This window comes from Cavia porcellus, unplaced genomic scaffold (genome assembly GCF_034190915.1).
Source record: "Cavia porcellus strain 051 isolate PalLab524CR breed Dunkin Hartley unplaced genomic scaffold, mCavPor4.1 scaffold_26, whole genome shotgun sequence".
Lineage (NCBI taxonomy): Eukaryota > Metazoa > Chordata > Mammalia > Rodentia > Caviidae > Cavia > Cavia porcellus.
Window position 1 is genome coordinate 23,619,398 of NW_026947509.1, and position 13,779 is coordinate 23,633,176.

The 13,779-nt window shown below is 39.6% G+C and overlaps 1 pseudogene and 1 gene segment (V, D, J or C); both read right to left on the reverse strand.

The window, feature by feature from the left end:
- LOC134473361 (coiled-coil domain-containing protein R3HCC1L-like) overlaps window positions 1-13,779 on the reverse strand; it is a 198,998-nt pseudogene that overhangs the window by 65,649 nt on the left and 119,570 nt on the right.
- On the reverse strand, window positions 4,482-6,026 carry LOC134473350 (T cell receptor alpha variable 22-like). The segment is given in 2 exon segments: window positions 4,482-5,667; window positions 5,861-6,026. Coding segments are annotated over 2 exon segments (501 nt in total).

Consider the following 13,779-nt stretch of genomic DNA (forward strand, 5'->3'; position numbering starts at 1 on the left):
GGCACCCTAGGAGGGCATTCTGCCTCCTGCTTCTTACCCAGTTGCTCCTATTTACCGGTTGCACAGATGTTGTACACGGCAGATGTGCACAGTGACAAATGAAAGACACAACATAATCTATGAAGCCACCGTCAGCTAGCAAAACATTCTAAGCTTTTTACTTTCATATTTCATGCTTTTAATGGCCGCATATTAGTTTCTACTTAAAAAGCAAAACACGGCAAACACTACCCTGATAGGTGTGTACCCAAGAACAGAGGATGGGCTCAGCTCAGGGGCGAGTGTGTTGGCATTCCGGAGAGGTCGGGCCTGCAACCCATGTCCTGCTGCCCTGAAGAACGCAACTGAAAGTCCACAGTGGGCGGCTGCAGCATTTGAGGGTTGTGTGACTGATTGTTTAGTAAAGTCCTTGGCTTTGCTTTCTGCCCGTGTCTAAACGAGCGTGCATAAGGAGTTGAGGACCTTTTTAGCTCTTTGCTCCCACCATGGAGAGCAGGATGGAGCCTGCCTGAGTCAGTGCCCTCCTGCGAGAGCTGCTTTGAGCCGGGACCTGTGAGCGGGTTCTGCTCCTCCAGTTCTCCTGGGCTGCCCTCATGCCTAGACGAAAGGCAGGGAATGGTGCAAGGTGCCAGGTCGTTATGCTGCAGAACTCACTTTTCCTACCATAACAGAGAAGCCTACATAAAACTAATCTCCCTGTGTGTGTAAGAGAACCTGCTGATACACTGTCCAGGTACAAATCCTCAGCCCCCAGTCGCAGCCAGGGGAACTCCAATAATGCGCGAGTGTCCCTCTCCATTATTCCTCCCCAACAGGGTCATTCTTATCTAGAAGTCTCCAGCCAGCAGAGTTATTCCTATGATCAGGTAAGCCTGTTTTTATTTACGATTAAAGTGGTTTCTCACTTCGCAGAGTGGCTTCTCCTGTTTTCTACCTACGCAGTAAAAAATGTCTCAGCTTGAGGCCATCAGCTTCCTATCCATTTAGAATTTGCTAAAATGAGGGTTGGGGACACAGCTCAGCTGCACAAGCAGGTGCCGGGCAAGCGCAAGGTCCTGGGCTGGATTTTTGGTTATAAAAATAAAACAAAAATCAAAAAAAGATGAACTCTGCCCTTAGTCCACACTAGTTGATGTGTGCTGCCATCTGGCGGCAGCTCCCTAACTACTGAAATCAGGTTAAAAGCTGATACTTCATACTAAGGCCTCAGCCTTGTACAGTTCTCTACATAGGTCTTTACTGGAGATTAGATGCACAGTCAGCATGAAGAGGTCAAGGTGGATATTCATGTGCACTAATGAGTCATTATTAATAAACTGGAATGAGATAAATGTTTATTTATCAGCAGACTAAATTTAAAATCAAGGAAACTTCCACATTCTCATTAAAAAAGAAAAAGCAATCTTCTTTTCAGCTTAATATACCTTCAAGATTTACCTTTTACAGTGAAAACACTTCTTAAAAGAAACGTGTGAGCCAAAGATCAGAGTAAGAGAGAGGAGCTCCGAGTATCTGAGTTGCGGTTCTCTCAGCCTCTGCTTCTCCAAGGCTGATCCAGCCAGCCACCATGCTCTTCGCAAAGAACAGATGATCGCTCACAGCCCACCCAGGCCACTTCTGTAAAACTGGGGGTTGAGAGCAGTAAAGAACAAGTTTAAGTTCCAGCTCGAAGTGTCCATCATTTACATGAACTGAAACTCTTGATTCTGGCAGTCAGCTTGCTTAGACCATAGCTCTCCCAGAGCCAAAGGCTAGAGCCCAAGCACCTGGACCCCTGAGGCTGCTCCCCTTTGCTCAGGGATCCGATCCTTCAGGAGAGTGACAGGGAGCAGATTCCTAAAGAAGAAATGAGAAAGTTGGTTCTTTCTATTCCCACTCACTTATTTACTAGCTAGTTGTTTTATACTTGAGTTTTTCATGTGGTTTCTGCCTTTGTAAAAATAAAGTGGCACTAGAAGATCTCTAAAGATCCTTCTAGATATAAGAAGATTTTATACCATGAACAGAAAATGTTTATTAAATGGTGGCTTTATAAAATATGGAGGCATATGACAGTGGGGAGAAATTGTCCTGTACCATGGAATTCTAAGACCATTTTTAAGTTCACAGGTAATTTAGTGTCCCCAAGGTTATGTAGTCAGTCCTGTGGTTTCTTAAGAGAGACACAGGATCCTTACAATGATGCAGATGTAACATAAACTTTCACACTACAAAAATGTATTTCTAACACTAACATTTTATAAGGAGAATATCTTGATTCCTTATGCTAGTATTCCTCCTCACTCTTCTGTAAGTTAATTTATTAGAGTTTCAGAAGTTATTCTTTTAGCAACTTCATTTTATAGCAGGATTGTAGAAAGTATCATGGGTTCTTCCAGTAAATGAAGTATTGCGACCAGAATTTTTGTTGATTTCTAGTTTTGAGATTTTATACAGTAGATGTTAAAGATCATAAGAGTATTTTACTGATACAAGAATATTAACATGGAGACCTAATGAAGTACTTTGAAATATAAATACTAGTAAATCTATGGTTTTTTCCAGTCAAATAATTACCCTAAAATAATTTACTCTTCATAAAGGTCAGTTTCATGTGAGTCTGAATTTTATTTTAAATGTAAATTACACAAAAATGTCCCAGTGTGTCCTCTGATATTTTCTGTAACTTGATAACTGAAAGTTGTTTCGTGACTTGTACATAACTCAGAATACTTGCTTTTACATCTCATCATTTATTGTAGTTAGGGGTTTTGCAGAGAACAATTAGAATCAGGACATGGATTTTATAATATTATTTTTATAATGGTCACTGGGAGTTAACACAAGAAAATGCAGGAAATCTATCCACAACACCAAAAACATAGAATATTTAGTCAAGGCCTAAATCCCACAGCAATGTCTCACAAGAGTCCAGATGAAAACCCAGAGTTCATAACAACACCTTCCACGAGTCCAACTAGAGGTGCAGAGCCCACAAGAAGGACTCACGCCAGCCTCTTCTATGGATCCATGCCTGGAAGGCCCGAAGCTCAGTGGGGGAAGCCAGAAAGTCCATGCAAGTGGGGTGAAGGAGCTGTGCTGATAGGTTGAGGGTTCTACGCTGGAGCCTGGGAGTCACACTCACAACAAAGACCAGGGCTGTCCTGAAAAGACCTCAGCCATCCTCAGTGACATGGAGGCCCTGAGCTCCTCCGATGTCAAGCACAGTCAGGTACATGCCAGGAAGCCAGCATGACAAGTTCCTCCTGGAGACCAAGTGGCGCACATCTTCGCCTCTGGAGCCAGGAAGCAATGCACAATGTGAGGACCAAAGCTTCTCCAGGAGAACCAATGGCTCAAATGGCAACTCCTAGGAGAACCCACAATGCCTCAACGCAATAATGCCTTAATGCCCTAACACCCACTTCTTCACCTCTCTATTTATGCTGGCAACTTTCCTCAGGTGGGATATCCACACTCAGCACCATAGTGATGTAATCCAGCTGGCTTTAAGTTGACCACCAGTTTTTTATCCATAATATCATGGTATTTTCAAGTATAAGGATTTGCTTTAAAATTAGTTCATTCAGAAGCTCAGATGAAAAGTGTTTTTCATATTTAAATTTCTAAGCTTCGAAATCCTCTCTGAAATGTGGCATCACTTTTAGAGTTCCTAACCTTTTTGCAAGGTACTAATGTGAAGTTTGATGAGAGTGCCACCTTCCCCACAACTAACCTGCTTGACAGAAGAGGTGCTGATCTCAACAAGGAAGTGGCTCAGTACTGGGTTGCTCTCAGCAAACACAGGATGCTGTAAAAGAGGTAGAATAGAGCATGGAATTCTGCAATGAGGGGGACATCTGAAGATATCCAAACACTGACGCCGGATACCTCAGGGTCTTTGACCACGGAGGCACTGGACATTCAGAGAACTTTGACCATGGATTTGTGCTCAGATCTCCTCACCTGAAAACTCTGACCTTTATTGAACAAGATTAGTAAAAGTCTCCAGTTTTTGTGTGTACTACAGAGATGGCCTTTTCATTCTCTCTTTGCCTGCACTCAGACATGATAAATTTTGTGGCATGTTGCTTTTACACAAGCCTGGTAGTCTCTGCTGGTTTCTGATCCCTGAAGTTCCTTGTAGCTAATAAACTTCCAAAATGGCTTATTGCACTACATATGCATACACACACATTCTTTAATAACCTGTATGACTTTCAGTTTTTGTAATTCCTAAAAGTGTCCATTGACAACCACTTTCATGTGTTTCAGACTACTAGAGAGCTCTTAGTATGCACATGCACTAGGAATGGAACAACCAGCTCTTCAGTATAGAGGTAACTGGTGGTACTCTTGGATCCAAGCTTGCATAAGTCCGTGTTTCTCACATGCTCCTGTAACATGCTCCATCATCTTATCAGTTTTCACTTGCAGTGCACAAGCTCAAAGGCCAATTTATTAGGAATGTCACAACAGCAACAGCAGAAAATTAAGTCCACTTCCGGGATCCGTATAGTTGTCCATATAGGGCCAAGCCTGCAGACCTCACAGGCCACCACCCAAGAGGCTATGCTTGCTCCCAGCTCCCCTGGAGCTGCCCAACTGCCCTCTTCCTAGTTCTCAGGGTCACAATCTTTTGCAGGAAATCCTGTACATTCCCATAAAAGTCCTTGCAAGGCTGGATGCACATATAAAAACCTTGGCTTTGCTTGTCAACATGTTGTTGTGAAGTTTTCTGCTCATCTTACCATAACATAAATAGTAGAACATCTGGAGTAACACAGTTACTCAAAACATAAGCAAGATCAGTCAATGTTTGCACCAGAAAAGGAGAAGTTCAAGAAGCTCTTTAATAAAGGGTGCTGTTTAGAAAACACTAAAAAGCAAATTATAGTCCATGACGTGTATGAACACTTATTACAGATCATCAATGCACATCATTTGCATTGTGGAGTCCCCTCCTCTGGCCAGCTCAGGGCACAAGCCCTGGTGCCAAACACCCCAAGTGGGGCATCCTCTGTGGCTTCACTAGTTAGCAACCACATGAGCTCAGAACCGGGCTTTCTGCTCTAGAGTCCTCAGTTTACTCCCAAGCAAAGTGAAGAAATAATTTCAGTACTTAGATCACATATGTAATCACCTATTCAGAGTGACTGACACTCAGTGCCATGAAGGATCTTTCCATCATATTTGTTATGGATTCCAAGACTGAAAATATAAAAATACAATCAAAGGATTTGTCTGCAGTAAAAAGTCTGATGTTAGCGAAAATAACAGCGGTGCAGTGTTAATGTGGAAACCCAAAGCCGTGCATGCTGCAGGGTGACTCCCCTGAGGCAGTGGCTGTGGCTCAGTCCCAGCTGCAGTTTGGAACCAGGCTGTAGGTGAGCAATGAGCACTGTGCGTCTACCGCACAGAGGTAGAAGCCAGAGTCTCCTGGCTTGGATGCTTTTGCTATGTGTAGGGTGCCAGAACGTTCTTTGAAATTAAATGTTGACTGCAGCCTTCCAGCTTGCTTTGTCCCTGGAGACATGAAGAACAGACTGACAAGGCCGCCTCTTGGGTTTTGCCGGAACCAATGCATCACATTCGTGGTGGTAGAAACATTGCACCTGAGTGTTATGTTTGCTCCCTCCTGGAGACTCAGGGTTGAAGGGCTCTGTTCCACCTGTTCCCCTCTCACGCCTGTTTGGAAAGAGAGAAACAGACATGCACATTGGCACTGGGGAATCAATTAGGAGTTTCCAAACCTGGGCAATATCCCAGGAAACGCTCGTGAGAATGAAGAACAGTCCAGCATCTTGGTGTTATTCCTCCCCTCTCTGCTCCCAGTCAGATATGCAGAGCCCAGGGGCGGGGGAGGGGGGGCTCAACTCACAGCAAGCTTGCACCCACAAAAGCCCCAGCAGGGCTGCCAGTTTCCTCTCCATGCCTCCTGACCCGCCTGCGGTTTCTTTCTCCAGGCTCTGGGTGTAGTCCCGAGAAGCTCCCAAACTTGCTCCTACAGGAGCAGGTGCCTTGGACTCACTGAGCACAAGAGACATCTGAATTTTTTTTCCAGGTTGTTAACAGGAAACCCACCCACAGTTGTGAGGGGAGAATACTCAGTAGTAACTGCAGTGCCCTCTAGTGAGCTGAAATCATCAACACAGGTCATTTCAGACCAGTGATACTTAGCCCTCACACTCAAACAACAACCTTCTTCACTCTGAGTTTCCTAATGCAGAAATGCAAGTGGTCAAAAGTTGGAATGCCTGGATTGGATAGAGGTTAACAAAGCACCACTTTTAGGCTTGAGGATTCAGCTTAGTAGAAAAATTCATGTATTTAGCGCTAGCTGAAGATCCAGAACCAAATAACAACAAGAGTAATGAAATACGCATATAATCCCGAATCCCCACAGAGTCCAATTCTGTCCTTACATCATTCATCAACTTAACTCATCCTATTTTTTCCAACCTGGGAGGCTGTGCTAATAGGTATCTCAGAGTATTTACAGTCTTTACAATACACCAAGTATGTGGAGCAAGAGAACATAGTATTTGATCTACAGCATTTTACTTGATGAAAAATGGTTCATTATTTGAATACCCTTATGCAACAGACTATAAACTCCTTAATATATTTGTAAATCTTTTGGTTTCACAAACATGGCCCATGGCTCCCTTGGACTTTTGTATAGGCATGGTTTATTTCTTACAACCGTGTCTTCATGGATCAACTCTTAATATGTTTGCAGTTAACTAAGAATGACACGTAATATTGCAGTAAACTGCTTAACACATTTCTTTTATTTAGTCTACCAAGGTTTTTCTAGAAGTGAGTTAAGAAGTGAAAAGATGACCCATGTAGCCAGCAGGGGGAATACTGTACCTTGAAATTGGTCCCAGTGAAAAGGATCTGAAGAAGGAAGTGAAATCAAGCTATGAGTTTTGTGAAAATTGATTTTGTTTTTATTACTTTATTTATTTATATATGGAATCTTTAGTTTGTCAGCCTATTAAATAAACTCTGAAATTACTTAAAATACATAAATATGAGCATATACATGTATTTACATGCATAGGGTCCACTAATCAGTCATGAGATGATTCTGAACATAATAAATCAACTAGAGAGAAAATAAAAGAAGAAAGTAGATACACAAGGAAAATGATATGGTGTACACAAAAAATTAGTAGCATCACACATGGAAAAATATGAAACATACACAGAATTACATATATATTTATATATAATTTAAGAAATTTTTTCACAAGAATGGAGCTGTACTACAAATTTTCTAAAACAATAAAAGAAAATGAACATTTTTCAATGCAACAGAAATCTACCAAGGAACAAAAAAATCAAGGTTATTTCAACACCAAAATATTAAAATTGAATCACAACAAAAATCATTTGATTGCATCAAAATTAAAAATCTTGTTACACATCGATGTTAGGCTAACTTCATACTCTGGTTAGATAGAATACAGAAGTACAGGATGTGCCTGTGTTTCTGACCTCTGATTCTCCTCCCTTGACACATTTTCTAAGGCCTTGGTCTGGGAGCCTGGGTCATCTGCAAGGAGAGATTAAATCAAGGCTGAGTGGAAAGGCCTGATGACCAATGGACGCCTGTTGGTGACCAGCGCTTTCTGGAGGCCAAGTAAAGAACAGAAGATTCAGTGTCCCCGAAGGAAACTGAGGTGTGCTTTCCTTTCACTCAGATGTAGCAAAAGCTTTCATGGAGTATTTTTTTCTTCCTTATTCAGTGTAGGCCTCTTCAGTGCCCAATTACATTAATCTTAGCCTTAATGAAACACTGGTCTTAAAGCACTGGGCTTGAAATCACCTCTTGCCTGCTATGAGCTGTTTTTCCTCTGTGATGCCCACCTGCTCTGCTGCCTCACCTTTGAGTCAATGACTGTATTTCTCAAGGATTATTGCAAGCTGAAATTTTCAAGGATTATTTCAAAAAAAAAGTTTATTATATGTGGGACTCTCATAATTAGTACAATCCAAAAACTAAGGAATTCAAAATTTTAACTATTTCTGTATCTTTGGCCTGACCCTTTCTACTGGACTCCAGCCAGTAACACCTCAGACTTGACTTGTCACAATTGAACTTTTGGTCTCCCCTTCTCTTCCAGCTTTGGGTCTGGGCGATCGATGCTGGGGAGTACAGTGCCCTGGCTAAATAGAAATAGATGGCTAAGTTCTCAGGGTGAGCAGCAGTGAGGTATAGAAAGAGATGTTTGTCTCTATTTTTCAGAAAGGCATTGAGTCTATGGGTTTGCTTCTTGTCCATATTTGAAGGTATATGAAGAAGAAACTAGAACCCTCTGTCAGGCCCTTGACTATGCCAATAGAAGAAGGAGGCAGTGTGCTGCAATAGACTGCACGTCTATTTACGTGCAGTTTATGGCTGAACTGTGTCTTTCTGGACACCCAGGAAAGAGCAGCCCTGCTCCACCTGCTCTTCTCTACTCATTTCCCAGGCAAAAAGAAAAGTTACACAGGATACCAAGCCATTACTCTGCAGATCTGCACTTTTCCCCTACAGGACTTTCAGGCCGTAGGGAACTAGCTAGTCTCCTCCTTGAGCTTCCAGTGAATGTTGGTAAACACCTTAATTCTAAAAGGTTCACAATTCACAGTGCAATCACAGCACAGGATCAGGGTCCACAGTACCTCATTACTTTCCTCACCAGGACTAGAAGCTTTAGCCAAGAGAGACTCTTCTATTATTCGCTTGTTTCTTCCTTTCCTCCAAGGTACAATAGTTTTTTTAAAACTGTCTGCACAGATCCCTGCTTCTGTCTATAGCGTGCGCCTTCTGTCAGAAGGCGACCACATAGAACCTTCTATGATTTCTGCTGCAACAAAGATGGTCAGTCATCTGTGAACAGATGTTCAACTTCTAAACCAGTCAACCAGGTCCTTTTTTATTTTTTTGAGCACTTTTTATCCACTGATCAGATTACCATAATACCATGATGGATACCTTAGTTCATCCTTCTAATAAGCTCATTGGTCTGGTTTTCCCTATCCCCATCATCTCTGTCTTGCATAAGAGGCCCTTTACTTCATTTAATCCCGAGTAGGTAATTTTAAAGGCCATAGGAAGTGACTTGCCCCTTTGGTGTATTTTCCAACAGTATACATTATCTCCAATTCAATCCTGTTTCCAGATGATGCCATAGTTACCAAAAGATCTAGCAACCATATCTCTTTTGCCCTCTATTTACAAGATACCCTGACGTGAAAACCAAGTTAAAATATGTTCACAGTCAATCATGTTAGCCCTAACAAAAGTTCATACAAAATAAGTTCAAAATATGTTCACATTCAGTCATGTTAGCCAGAAGCAGACATAGTAAAAAAAAAAAAAAAAAAAAGAACTCAGTTTACATTGCATGCTCTCAAACATGCTGAGAAACTTAAAATTAACTTTAAATTTTACTTTCTTCATGTTTATTTAACAACAGATTAACCTAAAAAGATCAGAAAGAGTGCTACTGAGATAGTTTCGCAATGCAAAAGTGAATTTCTTCCTGCGTATCCTTCTCCTCCTCTTTAACTTGTCCAAGAGAGACTCATTCAGCCAGATCAATAGTCAGGCGTCAGTTCCCACAGAGAGAACTCTTTTTTTTTTAAATTTTATTTAAGAGGAAAAAGAGAAAAACACAAAACAAAACAAAGAGGTGTAAGGGTACACGTAATACAGAACTACAAAAAAAAAAAAAAACATAACAGTAAGAAATCACCTGTTAATAGATTACATATTATCATCTTGAAAATAGTTGATCAAATCACAGTATCAAAGAATACAAAGTGGACATTCAAACAGGGAGACTGCAAACAGCTGAGTTCAATGATCCAAAAACATTGATATAGTCAGCTATTTAACACCCCTAAACAAACTTGCTGTTATATCCGTTAGAGTTCTTTTTTTTTTTCCCCTCTATTTTTAAAACAACATTTACACATTTTGGATTTTATTACTCCTTAGTTCTTATTACTTTTTTGGGGGGGAGAGAATACAGTCAAATATGGCATAATAAAGCTGTCAGTCAAAACCAAGGATAGACATAGCACACGGTGTAGAACAGAGTACAAGGTTATCAACAATGGTTATCAACGTTGTCTCTTGTTTCCTTAAAAAGAATTGTGTATCTCATTAGATATTATAAAGTTGGACAAAACAGTAGAGAACAAGACCAATAAAACTTAGGCATTGTAAGCATTACAGGACTTCCAAAGAAGACAATAGTCAAACCAGAATGGGCATCTTAGTGAATCTTATTGCCTTCAAAGTAGTTGCCTATATCCTCAAACTTGATACTATCATACAGAATGGAACAGAGTCTAATCAGTCAAAACAAGATCGTGGGAGTATTACAGCACTTCAAAACAAGTTAATGGGAAATCAAAAAGAATTACTATTATATATCCTAATATTTTAAATTATTTCCCTTAATTAAGACAAACATAAGAAATAGCTAAATAATTTTTTTAAAGAATAAGGGGGAGATTGAGATAAAACAGGACATAACAATATAACAATACAGGTCAAAGCATGACTGTTTCAGCAACCTAGTGCTTCACCACCAAATAACCTGACTTAATAGTTACCATAGTGTCTGTCTTTTTCCTTGAAATATTTGGATAAAACTTCATATACTCTAGCTTCAAATATTTCCATATCAAGAAGCCCAGAATAAAGCCTTTCTAATTAATGAGTGAAAACTTTATAAGGCTTCAAGGCCACATAATGGGGAATCATGATTACCACATATTTTTATTTATTTGAATCATTACTTACATTAGGGAAACTATTCGGTATTCACACATGCGAGATTGATTTATTTCACTTATGAGTATGGTCTCAAGCTGCGCCCATTTATTGATAAATATTTCAATGTGATCCTTCTTTATAGCTGAATAATACTCCATCGTATAGAAATACCACAACTTTTTTATCCATTCCTCAGTTGATGGACACTTGGGTTGTTTCCAAGATCTGGCGATTACAAATTGTGCTGCTATAAACATAGGTGCACATATATCACTGTGGTATGATGCTTTCAGTTCTTCTGGGAATATGCCTAGAAGTGGAATAGCTGGAATAAATGGGATTTCCAATCCCAACTTTTTGAGAAATCTCCAGACAGATCTCCACAAAGGCTGTACCAGTCTACACTCCCACCAACAGTGCAGGAGAGTTCCTTTTTCCCCACAGCCTCTCCAGCATTTGTTGTTGGTTTTCTTGATCCTGGCCATTCTTTCAGGAGTGAGATGGTATTTCAGTGTGGTTTTAATTTGCATTTCTCTAATGACCAATGATGATGAGCATTTTTTCATGTATTTATTTGCCATTTGCATTTCTTCATCTGAGAATTGCGTATTCATCTCAGATGCCCATTTTTGGATTGGATCTTTGAATTTTGGGAGTCTGAGTTTTTTAATTCTTTATATGTTTTAGACAAGAGTCCCTTGTCTGAGAGAGAGTTCACTAAAATCTTTTCCCAGTTTGTGGGTTTTCTTTTCACTATGCTGGAGATTTCTTTTGACATGCAGAAACTTTTTAATAAGAAGTGGTCCCAGTTATTGATTCTGGGAAGTATTTCCTGTGCGGTTTGAGTCCTGTTCATGAATTCTTTACCTACTCCTATGTCTCCAAGGTTTCTACCTAATTTGTCTTCCAATAGATTTAGTGTTTCTGTTTTAATATTCAGATCTTTGACCCATTTAGATTTAAATTTAGTACATGGTGATAGACATGGGTCTAGCTTTAGTTTTTGGCAAATGGAGAGCCAGTTTTTCCAGCACCATTTATTAAAGAGACTGTCATTCTTCCAGTGAACCTGCTTGGCTCCTTTATCAAAGATAAGGTGGTTGAGTGTGTTTGCAGTTGTGGTTGTATCTTCTAATCTATTCCATTGATCTTGGGCTCTGTTTTGATTCCAATACCATGTTGATTTTACTACTGTTGCTTTGTAGTATAACTTCAAGTCAAGGGACTGTGATGCCTCCTGCTTTGTCTTTGCTGCTTAGAATTGCCTTTGCAATTCTAGGTCCTTCTGGTTCCAGATGAAATTTAGGAGTGATTTCTCTAGATCTATAAGGTATGTTGATGGTATTTCTATTGGGATTGCATTGAATCTGTATAACAGTTTTGGGAGAATGGCCATTTTCACAATGTTTGTTCTTCCTATCCATGAGCAAGGGATGTCTTTCCATTTTTGGAGATCATCTTCAATTTCCTTTTTCAGTGTATTATAATTTTCACTGTATAAGTCTTTCACTTCTTTCATAAGAGTAATTCCTAAATATTTCATTTTATTGGTTGCTAATGTGAATAGTCCAGTTTCTCTTATTTCCCTCTCTGTGATCTTGTTGTTCGTGTATAGGAATGCTATTGATTTCTGAGTATTGATTTTGTATCCAGCCACATTACTGAATTTATTTATTGTATCTAAGAGTCTTTCAATGGAGTTTAGGGGGTCTTCTATGTAGAGTATCATGTCATCTGCAAACAATGATAATTTAACTTCTTCTTTTCCTATCTTTACCACTTTTATTTCTCTTTCTTGCCTAATAGCTCTGGCTAGTACTTCCAGTACTATATTAAATAGGAGTGGTGATAAAGGACATCCTTGTCTTGTGCCTGATTTTAAAGTAAAGGCTTTCAATTTTTGGCCATTTAGTATGATGCTGGTTGTTGGTTTGTCATAAATGGCCTTTATTATATTCAGGTAAAGACCATTTATTCCAATTTTCTGTAAAGTTCTTATCATGAATAAGTGTTGGACCTTATCGAAGGCTTTTTCTGCATCTATAGAAATGATCATGTGATTCTTATTTTTTGCTTTATTGATATGGTGGATTACATTTACTGATTTGTGTATGTTGAACCATCCTTGCATTCCTGGGATGAATCCGACTTGGTCATGGTGTATAATCTTCTTGATGATTTGCTGCATCCTATTTGCCAATATTTTATTGAGGATTTTTGCATCTGTGTTCATTAGGGAGATCGGTCTATAGTTCTCTTTTATAGTTGGGTCTTTCTCAGGTTTTGGTACTAGAGTAATATTTGCTTCCAGGAATGACTTAGGAAGGATTGCTTCCCTTTCAATTTCATTGAATAGTTTGAGGAGTGTTGGCATTAGGTCTTCTTTGTATTTCTGGTAGAATTCTGCAGTGAATCCATCTGGGCCTGGGCTCTTCTTGGTGGGTAAGGACTTAATTACATTTTCAATTTCATTAGCAGAGATTGGGTTATTCAACAGTTTACATCCTCTTGATCTAGCTTTGGTACTTCATATGCTTCTTAAGAATCTGTCTATTTCTTCTGTGTTATCAAACTTTTAAGAGTAGAGGTTTTCGAAATAGGTGTTGATGATCTTCTGTATTTCTATTGGGTTTGTAATGATTTCTCCTTTTTCATTTCTTATTGCATGAATTTGAGCTTTTTCTTCCCTTTTTAAAATAAGGTTGGCTAGGGGCTTATCGATTTTATTTATCCTTTCAAAGAACCAACTCTTTGATTCGTTGATTCTTTGGATTGTTTTCTTAGTCTCTATTGTATTGGTTTCTGCTCTGATTTTTATAATTTCCTCTCTTCTTTTGGCTTTGGGCTTGACTTGCTCTTCTTTTTCTAACTGTTTGAGGTGTAGCATCAAGGTATTTATTTGCATTAGTTCTGTTTTCCTGATGTGGGAACTCAGTGCAATAAATTTTCCTCTCAGGACGGCTTTCATTGCATCCCACAGATTCCGGTAAGTTGTATCTGCATTTTCATTTTCTTTT